The sequence below is a fragment of the Malaclemys terrapin genome, chromosome 16 (assembly GCF_027887155.1).
Source record: "Malaclemys terrapin pileata isolate rMalTer1 chromosome 16, rMalTer1.hap1, whole genome shotgun sequence".
In the NCBI taxonomy this organism is placed as follows: Eukaryota; Metazoa; Chordata; order Testudines; family Emydidae; genus Malaclemys; species Malaclemys terrapin.
The window spans coordinates 25,880,525-25,898,088 of NC_071520.1; the positions used below are offsets into that span (position 1 = coordinate 25,880,525).

At 43.6% G+C, this 17,564-nt stretch overlaps 1 protein-coding gene across 2 annotated transcripts in view; it reads left to right on the top strand.

Annotated features, from left to right (window-relative positions):
* ABCB9 (ATP binding cassette subfamily B member 9) overlaps window positions 1-7,163 on the top strand; it is a 32,714-nt gene extending 25,551 nt beyond the window's left edge. For both annotated transcript variants that reach the window (XM_054006620.1, XM_054006619.1), the window contains exons 10-12: window positions 722-881; window positions 3,354-3,490; window positions 6,847-7,163. In XM_054006620.1, coding sequence (XP_053862595.1) covers window positions 722-881; window positions 3,354-3,490; window positions 6,847-7,146 — 597 coding nt within the window. In that variant the 3' untranslated portion in view covers window positions 7,147-7,163. The remainder of the gene's footprint in view (window positions 1-721; window positions 882-3,353; window positions 3,491-6,846) is intronic.
* The last annotated feature ends 10,401 nt before the right edge of the window (window positions 7,164-17,564 follow it).

The window sequence follows — 17,564 nt, forward strand, 5'->3', positions numbered from 1 at the left end:
CGATCTCCATGCTGTGTTCAAGATGCCTAACCATAGTGACCGGATAGACTAAGCAGGAAGCTCTCTCTAGTCTGACTGACACATGTTGCCAGCACTGGGACTGGTTTCGTGTTACTGCCTGGTGGACTATAAGAAATGACAGCCCTGAGCTTGCAGTGTTACAACCAAAATGCAACAATATCGCTAGTGGAAGCTGCAGGGTTTTGTCCCATTGCTGCAGTGCTTAATAGGGTAATACCCTGAGATAAACAGACCAGATTCACTTTTGTTCTCCAAGAGCTGCACTTTCAAACAGAGCAGAAACCACAAAGCACTAGAAGGTGTTATTTCCCTTCGCTCCTACAGTGTTGTCAGTTTCGTTTCTTGGTTCAGTATGAAGGTGGTGCGTAATCACTTCCCCACACTAAAATACCAGGTACATCTGGCAAAATGTGGTTCAGTGCAGACTAATGCCCTGCAGCTTCCATGAGTCAGCTAAGATCTCCTTCTGAGGGCACAGCTGCCTTGTTCACACGGGCAGCCTACAACAGAGTGTAATTAGTACCCTTGCTGAAATCCTCTCTGGTTTAGGCACTTTGGGTCTAGGTTTAATGGTGGAACTCTGCCATCTACACTCACAAACCAACTGGAACCAATTATTATAATCGGCAAGAGGACTGTAATCATTAAACTGTGACTGTTCTGTTTTGGTTCTGACTGCCTCTTCCCTTCCTTTCTGCAGATCTCTTTGGTGAGCCAAGAGCCAGTGTTGTTTGCTCGATCTATTGCGGAAAATATTTCATACGGTTTAACTTCAGTCTCATTCGAGTCAGTTGTCCAAGCTGCTCAGAAGGCCAATGCACATGCGTTTATCACAGAGTTGCAAGATGGCTACAATACAGGTAGTACGGACCATTTCGTTTGCTTCAGTTGCAGCAGAAGCATGGCACTTAAATATCCAAAACACTTCTTGGAGATTGGTGATAACATACAGAGCCAGTCCTCTCAGGTTAAGGGATTAAATTCAGCTCATGTTAGCAGTGACCAAAACTCACTGGCAGTTGATGGTTGTTGGCCAAGATGGCCTCTGACTGCCAAATATTGGGACTGGCTGACAGGATGGATGACTCAATAATTGCCTTGTTCTTTTCATTCCCACTGAAGCATCTGGCATTGCCCAGTGTTGGCAGGCTACTGGGCTAGGTGGACCATTGGTCTGACCCAGTGTGGCCATTCTTACGTTTCTTATGTTCCATGGCTTACTGTGTGTGAACTTAGTTTGGTCTCCGTTCCTCCCCCCACACACCCTTATTGACAGACTCATTAGAGAGGCCAAGGTCTGAATGAGCTACGGAGACTGAACTATCTTCTCCCCACAGAGGTGGTTTCTCCAAGTCAGGGCTGTGGCACCTAGTTGGGCTTTATGTGGAACTCTGTGCTATTGTTGCCCCTGGTATATCTGTTATGTGGCTAACGGGAGGCTTTAAGTCAGTTTTCCGCGGGAACAGGATTGGGTTCTGGATTCCTAACTCGTAGTTCATCCAGCGCCAGGTCCTGGATGGAACACACCCTCTATGTTTTAGTTTTTCAGTGCGCTTATTCTCTCAGCAACTCAATAGCAATAAAACTGAGCAGTGAGGCATAAACCAACCTGCTCCTGCTTACCAAGAAAAAAAAATGACAAGAAGTCTGCAGGAACAAGAGCTGATGTGTTGGTGACAGAAGCACTTTGCATTGGGACAAATGGCTTATATGATGCAACCGAAATGTTTCAGTTTCCCCTCCCGTCTCTCTTCACTGAAAGATCTGCAGAATGAGTCTCTAGGGGAGAGAGCATACGTAACCGACAGTATATGTAAATGTGCAGAAGTAGCAATAACTGGCACTACCTTTCAGTGCTGAGGTTTCCTTTGAAGAACTGGTCAGTGAAGATTTTGTATAGTTGATCTTCCAGTCTCGTGTAGCATTTCTCATCCTAAGAGCAAGGGCTCTTGGAATCACTGTAGCATATGTCAATCCCCTAAAATGCCGGGTTGACTGTGGTGATTCGCTGCTGGAGAGAGCGGTTATAGCATTCCTTTAAGGGTATGGCTACCATAAGGGCACAGGGTTATTTTGGTAACTTAGGGCCTGAAAGACTCCCATTGAGTTCAGTGGTCTTTGGATCAGGCCCTTATTGAGGAGTATTGACCTTAAAAATCCCAGGCCAGCATTTCTGAGGAGGGCACAGTTAGAATAGCTTCTGGAAGACTAGAACATGCATCTCTTCTTGTACCAAAATACTTTTGGTTCCTGTTTTCAGGGTAGGGGAAATAATACAAAATATCGAACAGGGAAAGTTGATCTGTATCCAAAGCCTATTAATAAATATTCTGGAAGTGAGGGAGGGAAAACAGCTAAAGAAACTTGGGCCCTTCATTCTCCATCTAGCAGTTTGGTGGTTTACGTGAATGGTGGGTCTCAGTTCAGTTTCCAGGGCTCTAGTGTGTATATAACACACACACACACACACACACACACACACACCGATTGACACAAAGGGTACCGCTACACAGCCCATGGCAGTGAGCCTCCAAGCCAGGGACGACAGACTGGAGCTCACGGGACTTGTGCTGCTGCGACATGGTTGCACCTCAGGCTGAAGCCTGGGCTCTGAAGCCGAGAGAGGGGGATGCGCTTCAGAGCCTGAGCTCCAGCCGGAGACGCAATATCAACACAATTATTTTTAGCACGGTAGCGCAAGCGCTGAGAGTCTGAGCTTGTCATCCTGGGCTTGGAGGACTCACTGCTGCTCACTGTGTAGATGTATCCTTAGTGTCCCTGTTTGCAGTCTGGGAAGAGGTGCCAAGGACTGAAGAGGCTCAGGCCATCGAGATTGAATGACTCCCCCCACCCCCCAGTTCCCTTGATGCAGTCCTTTCAGCTAAGGGATGAGGGGCATTAGGGCACTAGCCTAGGACTTGGGAGACTGCAGTTCAATTCCCTGCTCTGCCACTGACTTCCTATGTCACTTTGGGCAAGTCACTTAGCCTTAGGGTAACTAACCATTGGAACAGTTTATCAAGGGTCATGGTGGATTCTGCTTCACTGACTATTTTTAAGCAAGATTGGATGTTACTACTAAAAGATCTGCTCTAGGAGTTACTTTGGGGAAGTTCTCTGACCTGTGTTATACAGGAGGTAGATGATCACAGTAGTTCCATCTGGTCTTGGAATCTCTGAATCTCTCTGCAACTTAGTTCCCCATAGGGAAAATCACACTACCTTACCTCACGGGGGTGTACTGAAAGAAATCTGAATCCAATGATACATCTTGTTTTTTTTGTCTCATTTCTCCCCCCCCCCCCCCCCCCCCCCCGCCTTTCATCCAACAGAAGCTGGTGAAAAAGGAGCCCAGCTGTCTGGTGGCCAGAAGCAGAGAGTGGCTATTGCAAGGGCTTTGATCCGAGCCCCCCCAGTCCTAATCCTAGATGAAGCCACAAGTGCCCTGGATGCAGAGAGTGAACACACGGTTAGTAGGGCTAATTCAGTTTATTCCAGGAAATAAATAGGAGTTAAGTCTGGACTTGGGGTACAGACGGGCAGAGACCTGAGCTGCAATTTCTAGATGGTGGGCCTGCATAGTCTGGACATAATGTGTTGCCTTCTTAACATCTGGCAATTGTATGAGCAGGTGAGAATTAGAAACTCATTTCCGCTTTATCTTCTTTCAAACAAGATTGTAACCATTACAGAGGGAATGATCTGGCATCTATAACATAGCAAGACTAATTCAGGTTCGATACAAATCGCTTTGCCCAGGGAAGAAGTTAAACAGTGCACAGCAACATTACACAACAGCTTAGGTGAGGGAGTGGAGAAAACTGTATCCTGGTGAAACTGCAGTAAGACAGAATATAATTGCCTGAGCTGGAATGTAGCCAGGACACCAGAATGAGCCTCTCTGCTCTTGCCAACAGTACCCAGGGAGCCTTCAGGGATAGTGAGCAGTCAGAGCCTTTGTCTAGTCTGATATGACACCTTGGTACCACAGCGCCCCCTAACATGTTGGGATATTGCTTTGGTGCCATCTTGAAGGAAAGTTGGTGAATCGCCAGCGCCACTTTCTGCAGCACCTCCATTTTCCATAGAGAGCTCCCATCTGAGTACAGTAACTCCTCACTTAACGGTGTAGTTATGTTCCTGAAAAATGCTACTTTAAGCAAAACGATGTTAAGTGAATCCAGTTTCCCCATAGAATTAATGTAAATGGGGGAGTTAGGTTCCAGGGAAATGTTTTTCACCAGACAAAAATCTATGTGTGTGTGTGTGTGTGTGTGTGTGTATATATATATATATATATATATATATATATATCACACACACAGAGTATAAGTTTTAAACAAACAATTTAATACTGTACACAGTAATGATGCTTGTGAAGCTTGGTTGAGGTGGTGGAGTCAGTGGGTGGGATATTTCCCAGGGAATGCCTTGCTGCGAAATGATTAACTAGCACTTGGCTGAGCCCTCAAGGGTTAACATATTGTTGTTAATGTAGCCTCACTCTACAAGGCAGCAGGAATGGAGGAGACACAACAGAGGCTTGGCAGTGGCTGCAAACATTCCCTGCAGAAACTGAACGTGATGATGAACCCACGCTATCCCACTGGAGCGCACCACTCCCTCCACTTTCCAAAGTGCTGGGGGGTGCATGTGTGTGTGAGACAGACGTGCATTGCCCCTTTAAGTACGCTGACCCCACTCTAAGTACACTGCTTTTTTAAGTAGATCAGCAAGTTGAGACAGCAGCTGCTGCCAGCAAGCTCCCTCCATCCTGAGTCCTGTACCCCGTGCTCTGTGGAAATGGGGTACAGGAGCAGGGGGAGGAGGACACCCTGACATCAGCACCCTCTTCCCCCCCACACCCTGCACAGCAAGGTCCCGGGAGCAGCTCCAAGGCAGAGGGCAGGAGTAGCACACGGCACTTGTGGGAGGGACACCTGAACTGCCTGGCAATTGATAGCCTGCTGGGAGGCAGCCGCACAGGGAACTTAGGGGACCGGGGCTGCCAGCCCACTCTGGTTCCAAGCCCCCACCAGCTAGCTCCAACAGGCTGCTCTTTCTGCAAGCAGGGGACAAAGCTGGCAGCTGCCAAACAACGTTATAAGGGAGCATTGCGCTACTTTAAACGCGCATGTTCTCTAATAGATCAGCGACAAAACAATGTTAACCAGGACAACGTTATATATATATAGAGAGAGAGAGAGAGAGAGACCTATCTCATAGAGCTGGAAGGGACCTCGAAAGGTCATCAAGTCCAGCCCCCTGCCTTCACTAGCAGGACCAAGTACTGATTTTTGCCCCAGATCCCTAAGTGGCCCCCTCAAGGATTGAACTCACAACCCTGGTTTCACAGGCCAATGCTCAAACCACTGAGCTATCCCTCCCCTTTTAAAGTGAGGAGTTACTGTAGTGATTTTCCCCAGACTTGCTTTGCTTTCAGGGATCTGATGAAATCACAGCTCGAGGAGGTAATATGACTGCAGATCTACTGAACAATTCAGCAAAAATACGGGGACTTGAGATCCACGGTTGACTGCAGCTGCTTTGAATACCTCATGTCGGAATGACTCAGTTGGTAGCACTCATCTGAGTCAGACTGTAGAGCTGAAGTCCCACAGCAGGACCTAAGGGCATATCTCATGCTGATGCTACAGTGCAGTACAGTGAGCCTGGAACACTGTTAGGAGCGGTCAGATGCATTGTATTCTGAACTTGTACACTATCATCTCAGTACACAATGCAGCTTAATATGAGGCACCATAGCAAGATGTGTAGTCTACAGTGCCTGTCCCAAAACAGCATGATCCCTGCGGTTAAGAGAAAGTGGCTCTTAAATGTTGAAGCTGGCAGTGGAAGGATGTTTAATATAATATACCTTACATTTATCCCACGGCATTATGCAAACTTCCAACCATTGAAATGCAGCCACTTCTAGGACAGAGTGCAGCACCTGCCACACTCCACAGCAGCGGGATGGAGGGGAAGTTTTGACTATGGTTACTGAGGAAAATCTTAATTCTTAACAAATGTGTATGGGTTCATTAATGTCCACACACAAACAGATGGGACTTTGGAGTTTGGAAGGGCCTGCCTGAAAGTCCCACTGAAATATACGAAAGGCTGAAACTGGCTCTAGTCAAATGGAAATACAGGTTTGTATTTGTGTAACATGAATGCGTTTCAGGATTAGTACTGATGACAGCCAGATGCTTTATTAATGATGACAGCTGTGAGACTACGGCCATCTTTGTTTCCAAGCAGGTAGAAGGTGTGTCCATTTGATACATACCTAACATAACTGGCTGCCTTACTATGTTAAGAAAAATGTCTTTTTTTTGTGATGCTGCCTTTATTGATGCTCAGCCAGCCAATATCCCCTAAAAGCACTGCATTTAGTAGGTGCAAGCTTCTTTCAGCCCCTGCCACTATAGAAGGGCTTCTAAATTCAGAGCCCAGTCCTAATGAGAGTTCACCCTGCGGAATCAGGGCTGTAACCTCTAGATCCACCAGACCAGTGGGTGGCTGCAGCAGCTGCTGCTGCATTGCACGGATGGGATTTGTGAGTTGAATTTTGAGCGGTTTGAGGGAGTGCTTAGGAATAAGTAGTCCATCCAGAGCAGTGATATTCATGCTTATTTCCCATTAATAGTAATGGGACATCCTGTTAATAGATCCATGTGTATCCAGAGGAGAATAAACCTGTTATTGCAGATTTCTTAGTAAGGAGTCGTAAAAGACACTCTACCCTGCCCCCCCCCCCATGGGTAACAGTGACATTTGTGTGTTAATCTCTTCCCTTCCCAACCCCCATCCCCCAAACAGATTCAGCAAGCAATTTATGGTGACTTGCAGAACCACACTGTGCTTGTCATAGCCCACAGGCTGAGCACTGTCGAGAAGGCACACAACATCATTGTTTTAGACAAGGGCCGAGTGGTGCAGCAGGGAATGCACAAGGAGCTCATGGAAGAAGGCGGCCTTTATTCCAAGCTGGTGCAGAGACAGATCCTCGGGCTCGAAACTGGCACAGGGGACGGCTATCATCTGGAGACTAGCTTAGCTGCTGCCAGTGGACATTCGATGAAGCCGCCGGGAGGACTGGATGAAGAGTTCAGGGTGTGACATGCTCTCTCTGGATGGTTACAATCCTGTAGCTCACAAGTGAGAGAGCACCAGGGATTCCATGCAAGATTCTTGCTGGGATGCTGAAACAGGAGTCCACTGTAGTCCAGACTCGGACACATTACTGTAGAACAAGGCCTGTTTACTAGTCACGCATACTAACCTTCCAGTAGGCAGACTGGTAAAACAGGGAAACAATGGGCCTGGTTTATTAAGGGGAGTTGGGTCTTTAGCAATTCCCAGGTATTTCTACTGGGTTTCTTTTCTTAGAGTCAGCAATTCCCAAGGCAGTTGATGAGGTCTGTTCTCTCACTGATATGCCTGTTTAACTGCTGTTCATTGTAATGGGTGTTATACACATGCATGGAGGGGAAGAATGAACCCTCTTAAGGAACTTCAGGAGGTAGTTCTGTGAATTGGTAGGGAGACATTGAACATAAAGTAAGAGCTTGATCCTGCAGTCAGTCTGGTGCCAATCCCACACTCAGTGAAGTCAATGGAAAGACTCCCATTGGTTTCAATGGGAGCTGGATCAGCCCCGAAGTGCAGAACTCTTATTCAAATCTATGAGAGTTCTGCACAGAGTGTCTGCAGGTTCAGGTTCTGGTCTAAACCACTACCATGCAGAGCTTTTATTAGCTTCATTGCAGTGAGCCAGGGGCCCACCGGCAAATCCTGCCTTCTGAATCGCTGATGGAGTTGGTGATTTTTTTGTTTGTAAAGGATGTAAAATTTTACCATAGCTTGGTTAATTTTTTTTAAATGGCTCTATCTCTATGGGCACCAGCATGGTTTCTGTCAAGCTCCATCATCCATTGAAAGCCAGTCAGTCTTATGTTTGTTTTTAAATTCACAATTTCAGTGCCAGGTTGAGAAATATTACCTAAAACCAGGCATAAAATATAAATGATGGCACTTTATAAACCCTACCTAGGCCCCATTCAACTATGGGCTATGCTACTAGCAGTGACAGTGCATGAGAAATCCAAACAGCCGCGTTCCTTGAAATCTAACTGCAACTGCCTGAATTCCACATTTAGTTCTTTGATTATTTTTGTTATTTATTTATTTTATTAGTCGGAGGGCAGAAAGAAAGATACCATTTCTAACTGCATACAACACTGGTGGATCTGGTCCAATCTTACTACCACTCCATAAAGATTGGCAGGAATGTTTATGCAGCCAGCAAGGTGCTAGTTTAAAAATAGCATTAATTGTATCTTATACAGGGAAGATTGATTCAGGTTGCGCAATTATTTAATGACCTCAAGCACTTTAGCGCTCGTGTTAATTACTTTCCGGGGTTTGGATGCTGCTCTGTAATACTTCATGGCAGCTTTCTCGTTTGCAATGTTGTTATTTTTTATTTTTAAAGTGACATTTTACAAACTGTTTTAGTGTCCTCAAAGGGGATACTTTCAAAATAAAATACTACCTCTGTCGTTCAACTTCATAACCAGCGTCTCAAGGCTTGATTCATTTACAAATAAGTTGCAGGTTATTTTTAACGAGACAACTTGTGAATACAACCACATACCTTTCTGGCCCTGTCATTGGGAATGATGAGATGCAATACCTACAAGGATCAGGTTATGCTGAACATCAGCTAATCATATTGAATCCTAACAGTAGGTGTAATCAGCTTCATGACTTGTTTTTATTCTGTCTCTCATTTGGTTAGTATGTCTGCCCTTCTGTGTGATATTATCTCATCATTTCACAAAGCAATGTGCCCCATGACCAGCTCTATCTTTAGTATCCAGCCTTTGTAATGTGATAAAAGTCTGGGCCTTGGAATTCAAAGGTAACCCAAGGGTGATGCCATTCCTAGTACAATCTTTTGTTTTATCTTCCTGTGCTTGTGAAATTCTGCCTCATTCTAGAGCAGAGGTTCTCAAACTGAGGGTCAGGACCCCTTAGGGGCTTGTGAGGTGATCACATGGGGGTCGCAAGCTGTCAACCTCCACCCCAAACCCTGCTTTGCCTCCATCATTTATAATGGTGTTAAATATATAAAAAAGTGTTTTTAATTTATAGGGGGGGTCGCACTCAGAGGCTTGCTATGTGAAAGGGAACAGAGGGTCCTGTGGCACCATTAAGACTAACAGAAGTATTGGGAGCATAAGCTTTCATGGGTAAGAACCTCACTTCTTCAGATGCAAGGCTTGCATCTGAAGAAGCGAGGTTCTTACCCACAAAAGCTTATGCTCCCAATACTTCTGTTAGTCTTAAAGGTGCCACAGGACCCTCTGTTGCTTTTTACAGATTCAGACTAACACGGCTACCCCTCTGATATGTGAAAGAGGTCACCAGTAAAAAAGTGAGAGCCACTGTTCTAGAGAGTCATCTGTACCATTCTATGGACATTTCCACAGTAAATAGCTAGGCACATACCTGATTGCAGAAAATTATTCTATAGATGTGACAGGTGTATGGACCCCATGTAGAAGCTGAAAGGGGTAGGGATAACTCTGCATTTACATCCATTTAACTAGGAACAAAATCAACAGAGAGTCCTGTGGCACCTTTAAGACTAACAGATGTATTGGAGCATAAGCTTTTGGGGGTGAATACCCACTTCGTCAGACGCATGGGTATTCACCCACTCACTCTGTTGCTTTTTTTTTTTTTTACAGATCCAGACTAACACGGCTACCCCTCTGATACTAGGAACAAAATGTGGCCAATAGTCCTTAAAAGTGGAGTAAATTTCTACTCTTGCAAAGTCTGAGAAATATGATTAATGGACCTAGAGAATGCTGCCTTTGCCTATGAAGTGCTATTTAGAACAATCCTAGGTAAAAAAAAAATAAAGTGCCAGCTAACAAATGGGATGCTGGAAAACAGAGCCAGAGGTGCATGGGTGAGCTGGAGAGTCCTATAAAAAATTAAATGGGGTATGTAAACTGTAATACATTTCATTGCAATGCCAGCACTCTCAAAGACTGTACTGAGCCTGCAGAGTGTTATGTTCAAATGCACCCAAATAGGAATCTTGGTTCCCAGGCTTATTATAATAATCTCATTTGTATTAATGCTCCAGATGCTTAGATCCTAAGAACACATTGGAAACTGCAAACTGGCCATATCAATGGCAACAGTCTGACCTGACATCAGATTTTGACTTTTCTCGGTATTCATTGCCACAGATGCTGGATTCCCTGCTATACAGTAGAACAACTCAAGGCATTTTTTCTGGATAGGGTTAAATGTTAAGGTTTGTGAATGCCCTAAGTTATCCTGTCAAATCACAAGTAGGCCTGGATCTTTCTTTATGCTATGGTCCCTAAGATTTCCTTCTAGCTTTGGTGCCTTGGTATGATCCCAGACTAAAAGTCAGGATATTAATGGCAGCTCTAAGACTGACTCTGTTTTTTTGACTTGGGCAAGTACTTAAATAATTAATATTTACAGATCACTGCAAGTGTATAATACATTCTGCCTTCCATGAACATACAAACTCACAACTTCCAGTGTTACCCCATCTATAAAATGGGGATACTAGTGCCTCACAGGGATGTTTGTATCAGTTAACATTTTAAAGCACTTTGAAGATGTCTGCAAAGTATTTTATTCTTATTGTGCCTGTACCATTGCTATAGTGAATTAGCTGTTCTATTCGAAACCCCCTCATTCATTCATCACTCTGTTCAGACCCTGTTGAGTTATGCAATCCTGGAGAAGAAGTCTTCTCCTTTTAAGATAAAGGGTATTTATTTTCCACACACATGACTCAACTGACTTTGTTTTAAAACTTAACCTCTTGACCTTGATACTGAAGGCACATGCTGCAGCGCTGGAAGAAATTAGGTTTGGAAAGAAGTTCAGAATGATTGCAATTGCTATGCTGAGCATGTGTAGCACTTTCCTTCCTACAGCTACTTCATGTCTTTCCAAGAGCTGTGTACATACTGGCATAAACACAGCTGTGTTTGGTGTAAATGCTGAAGGACCCCACCAAAAATCTATTCAAGGTGAGATACTGTGGTCATAGCCACGCATCAGTGAACACATGGTTACATCTGTACCTTCACGCTGACAATGAATGCGGATGTCCTGTTGACATCACCATGGAAACATAGTGTGGTGAATCAACCCAGCTGTGTTTATTTCAGTACGTGTATATTCTAATACATCTGACTATGCCAAAATAAGAACATGTATTTATTTCAGGGGTTAGGCATCGGAGTGTTTGGTTACACAGGTATGGGGAAACATTACAGATCCACAAAGCACCTCTGTTTCAATATTTGAGTTGCTAGATCCCTTTGTTTTTCAGATCTGAGCACTTTAGCTTCTAGGTCTTGTGCACTGATTTCACTGGGAATTTATGATGACCAACGTATCCAGGACTAGGCTCTTGCTGTATTGCCTCTGTAGCATTCCCTGCCCTTTCTAGCTTGAGAAGCAAGGCACTGACAATCAATTCTTGATCTCTCAACTAGCACTGGGACCACTGTCTCTACCCCAATATGCTGGATGGTCACATCGTTTTGATACATGACAGAATCAGTCTTTGACTAGAATGTGGAGTCTGAAGAGAAGCACATGGGGGCTCCTCTTCCTAAATAGAAACAAGGAAATTAACAAGTCACAGGGTAGCTTGAACAATGTACATGGTGTTTACCAACCAGATTTACAAGGGTTAATAGACTCCAAAGATTAGATTTGCAATTCAGTTTCTGTGTAACTAACCAGTTTTTCCAGACAAAACAAGCTGTCGAGAAGGTGACTTGCAAAACATGGATACACCTAATAAATATGCGCTGGTACCAGAAATAACCTTGAAATGATACAAGGTGAGAAAGGGAGATCCAGAATCATGTTTAAAAATACATCAATATAAATATTAATAAAATAGGCTGGATGCTGATTCTTTCTAATACTAATGTTGGATTCTTTATTAAATGCTATGCAACATGATTTTCATTTTGATCTTGAGCCTTTTCATTCCTTTCTACTGAAAATAAATTCCCCTTGCCAGAAGAAAGCACATTGATAGATAGCCATTGAAAAAGTGCCCTGGATATGGGAGAAATCCATTTCACTACACCTGTGGGTTTTGATTGTATAACTGAGTGCTGTAAGGAAAGGAGCCTGTGTTCCATAATTTGCATGGCAACAAACTTAATGTTCATAAAATGCTGTCAGCATAAACGTAATACCAGGAAAGATAAACAGGAACCACTCCTAAGTGTCTGATGTCCTGTCACGCACAGTTCGTGATAAGTGTGGCGTCCCTCCCAGTGTCCCAACAGAGGCAAGATTCTGGAGTTCTTGACACCCAACCCTGTGCTCAGCCCAAGAGACCATTCTGCCTCAATACCTTTATCTTTCATTAATGTGGCTGAACGGAATTGCACATAACTGTCAAGACTGGAATACATGTTTATACAAAAGCAGGTGAACTCTGCTGTCTCATCTCACCTCTCTTTTAACCTCCGTTGCCTCTCCCAGCTGGCTAGGAAGCTAAATTACACACAAACTGTGTCCAAGAAGGTAGGGCTATAGGTGACTAAAATGCCACCCAGCAAGCTGCAATAAACAGAAACTCCACCCCAAGAGCTATAGCTCTTAAACAAGTCTGACTAAGCAGTTAGAAAGGTTATTGGCAATATGGGTTGTACTCAGGGGTTGAAAATAAGCCAGTATAGGCCGGTAAGGCGTACTGGTAAAAAGTGGCCGCTGGTACCAGCCCGTACTCAGCTGACATTGAAGTGCTGCTGCTAGTGGGGACCCTTCAGGGCTGCGGATGGGGGGCACAAAAGGGGCAGTGATGTTACAGCAGGCCCCCTGGGCTGCCTACGGGGGAGGGGGCAGAGGGTCAAAAGGAGCAGCTGCCCCGGGGCTAATGAGTTTGTTCAAGTCTCTCTGTACATTTTGCCATGACTTCACTATTATGTATCAGCTGGTTATTAACTCTAATGTAATAAAAGCTACTAATGTGAAGTGTGACTAATTAGAAGAACTGATTTACTGATGGCTGAATTAGCAGACTCACAGCTACCCCCATTTTCACATAGCTCCCACTTGGTGCAGCAATCTGGGGGAAGGGAAGGGGGCTGATCCTGACTGGGGCCTCTCTGTGCCACTGTAAACCAAATAACTAACTAGTGAATCTTCCTAAACAGGTAGTTAGTAATATGACTAATAAATTATTGATAGTGCTTTACCCAATGAATTCAAAGCAGTTTACAAGTATTTGTTATTCCTTACAATCCCCCTGTGAGGTATGAAGAAATCCCCAATTTTATAACTGAGGAAATAGGCAAAGGCTGAGAAACTTCCCCAACACCATACAATGATTGGCAAAATTGGGTTTACCCATCAGCGTGCCACACTCTTAAACCACACCATTGCCCAATACTGCTTATAAAGTGACCCTGATAACGTTATACCCACTTACTTTATATCTTTATAAAGGAGGGTATAACGTCTATTTTTAAGCCCTCGTCTATTTAATTTCTCCTCAAATGTCTTTTTTAAAATGTTATTTTTCCCGCTATGATGGGTGTGTGCGTAAATGTTATGTGATATGGTGTTGTCATAGCAACTATCTGCTGGTTTTGAATAACAAGGTCATACTGCAGCAGCTCATGTCAGTCAGCTGTAAACACACAGGTGAAAATTGCTCATGAGTAGCATTTATTTACCCTTTATGTAGCATCCCCCACTGTTGAGGATATACACACAACAGAGAGATTCTTCAAAAAGCACAATGTACATGTTGTATGTTGGTTGTGTGGCTTGCCTATAAATAATAATTACAATGATTGTTCAGTATATTTGAGTCTGGGAGATTAAATTCAGAACTTTGCTAGACACTAAAAATCATGGAGTGAATTGAGACACTAGATTTATAGCTTATTACAACAATCTATAACCTGCTACCAACTCTGCCAGATGCTTTCTCCCCTTCCCTTCTTTTTTTCCCAGTGACTGGAGGGAAGTTAATGGGCCACTTCACCTTGAATGGTCCTTTGTGTTAACTACTTATGCCAAACGATCTGTTCCACCTTGTATTTAGCTGTGATATGATGAGTATGTTTCTCAGACCTGAAGAAGAACTCTGTGTAAGCTTGAAAGCTTGTTCTCACCAAGAGAAGTCAATCCAATAAAAGATACTACCATACCCACCTTGTCTCTCTAATGATTGTTCAGGTCAAGAAGCCGAGTATGTTGTATTAGACTGACGACAGACCATATTTTTTTTTATCTATACATTCAGCTGTCTGCTAGGATATCTTGGGCCAACTTCATCCTTGGTATAACTCCAATAAATTAAAATGTGACTTCATTACACTTCAATGGATATACACCAGAGATAAGCTTGACCTAATATGGTAACTGTATTTCGTCCATCACATCAAAGGTGGCAAAAACCAGGATAATGACCTTATGACCACTACTTGTCCCCTCCTCTTAGCTGCAAATATTTTAACTATCTAAGCATTCCAATAAGTCAGTACTTACATAATATGCAGACTGGAAAATATATTGATCCAGTAAATTATTTTTAGGCATAATTTTAGTTATCAGCTACTATAGTAATTGGAGATTTCCTGGGTCAAGTTATTACTAGACCAAATTAATTCCTGGTGTAACTCCATTAACATCAATGGAGTTACACCAGGAATTAATTTGGTCTAGTAATAATTTGACCCAGGAAATACATTTGCCCATAGTCTATACAACATTTCAGAATGTTGCTGCTATACAAATATTTAACATACGTACTTAACATATATTAATCAGAAGAAATGAGCAAATTTTAAAACTAAAGCAGACATTCCAACATGAGCCACATAACTTTCTGGTGTGGTGGTTCTGAATCTTTAAATCTCCAGGCTTTTGCTGATGTAATAGTCTCTAAACAATTTTTGATTTAATATGAAATGCAGGCTTGATGGAAAGAGCTTTGCATATGTTCTGTGATTCCACCCTTAAATAGGAAGATACTTATACACTGACAAAAGTTTGGCGAGATATTATATTAGCTATTTTTATATGAGTGAGTACTAAATCTGGATTTGAGAACAATAATGTGGTCACTCTTTTGAGACTTTATGCAGTCAAGAGCTTAATTAGTAAGGAAGTGTGGCTAAAGTATAGTTTTCCTTCCTAATTTACAACTGTACAGTCATAAACAAAAGGGGAACAAAAATGCATGTAATTGTGTTAGTCTGGATTATTGAAACCTTTTTTCATTTACAGAACCCTACAAAATTTCAAATGGAGGTGCAGACCCCTTTGGAAATCTTAGGGGTCTGCAGACCACAGGTTGAAAACCACTGCTGTAACTCATTGTATCTGAAACTAAACATGAAAATGATGGACAGGTGCCAGCTAGTTCAAAATGCAATGCCCACCTTTTCCATGGCTCATGCCATGGACCTGAACTCAAGGCCCTCAACTGGCTCCCAGTCAGCTTTCAATGCCAGTTTTGGTCCTAATTTTCAAAACTCCAAATGGATCAAGAACCAAGTACATAAAAGATTGAATTCAGTCTATGAATCATCATGACAGCTAAGCTCCTCTGGGACAATACAGATCTTAAAGCTCAGGACAAAGTACGTGAGAGCTGGAGACAAAACATTCTCTGTTGAAGGGATCTGACTAAAGAACAATCCTCCAGTAAAGAGCAGGTGAATCCAGAGTCTGATCATCTTTAGGAAGGGTGGCAAAGCCTTTCTCATTGAGAAAGTCTTTCCACCATAAGTGATGGTCACAGTTCAAACACCCCTTTTATTCCCATGCCTCTACCAGCTCTCCCCCCACACAAAACAAAAACAAAAAACTACTCCATGCAGACTTATGACCTCAAAAAGGGAGAAGTACAAGAGCCACCAGAAAGTCCATTAGGGAATTAATTATTGCTGTTGATTTTACACAGGTGCGCAGCTGCTATGGTGATAAGTGGCAGTATAAATCCCATCAATAAATCCCATCATTTAAATTTTACTCTGTGATTTTGTACTAAATACAAATGATAAAGCATCCCTGTATTGTTATTTACAAAATGTAAACCACTAAGGGTCACATTATGTCATTTAGTGTTAAATATAAATCCTAAGGCCCCAATCCTCTAAATATTTACACACACGTTTAAGTTTGAGCATGTGCATAAGTTTTTGCAGGTCGTAGTTTGCCCACCCCTTATCTAGACCATCCCTGACAGGTGTTTGTCCAACCTGCTCTTAAAAATCACCAGTGATGGAGATTCCAAAACCTCCCTAGGCAATTTATTCCAGTGCTTAACCACTTTGACAGTTAGGAAGTTTTTCCTAATGTCCAACCTAAACTGCCCTTGCTGCAATTTAAGCCCATTGCTTCTTGACCTATCCTCAGAGGTTAAGAAGAACAATTTCTCTCCCCCTTTCGTGTAACAACCTTTTATGTACTTGAAGACTATTATCATGTCCCCTCTCAGTCTTCTCTTCTCCAGACTAAACAAAACCAATTTTTTCAATTTCCCTCATAGGTCATATTTTCTGGGCCTTTAATAATTTTTGTTGCTCTTCTCTGGACTTTCTCCAATTTGTCCACATCTTCCTGAAATGTTGCGCCCAGAACTGGACACAATACTCCAGTTGAGGCCTAATCAGCGCGGAGTAGAGTGGAATGGTTATGGACCTAAATGGTTAGTAATGTTGAAAATATCAAAGGGTTGCTACCTTTTATTTGTGTGGGGGTGGGAGGGGGTAGTTTAGTGCTGGTGAAAGTGCCAGATTGTTATCCACAGAACACGTACAGCTTGGGAAGGGGCAACCTTCTTCCTCCCTGACCTGAAGGAGCCACATGTAAGGCAAAGAAGGGAATTCAGTCTCCATTGCCTAGTCCTTCCCCTAGAGTATCCCAAACCCCATGGTCCTGTCTGTCCAACCCCATTGCTCCCTGCTTATCTTCCTTGTGTCCTCAATACTCCAGTGACTCTGTTTTCCCCAGACCCAACTGCACTCTCCCCCAAAACCCTCAATGCTGCCCTGAATCCACCCCCTCATCAACTCACTCCCTTAGTCTCTTCACCCAGTTCCCATCAGTGTCCCCACAACTCCCCTCTGTGTCCCCTGCTTCCCTCCTAGTGTCTCCCCTCAGTGACCCCTGCTCCTCTCTCAGTGACTCCCAGCTCCCTTCCTCGTATTTGCCTCAGTGACCCCCCCAGCTCCCCTGCTAGTGTCTCCCCCTCACTGAGCCCCCATCTAATATCCCCCCTCAGTTACTCCCCCAGCTCCCCTCCTAGTGTCTCCCCCTCACTGAGCCCCCATCTAAGATCTCCCCCTCAGTGACCCCCCAGCTCCCCTCGTGTTTCCCCCTCAGTGACTCCCCCAGCTCCACATCTAATATCTCCCCTCAGTGACCCCCCAGCTCCCCTGCTAATGTCTCCCCTTCACTGAACCCCTCATCTAATATCTCCCCCT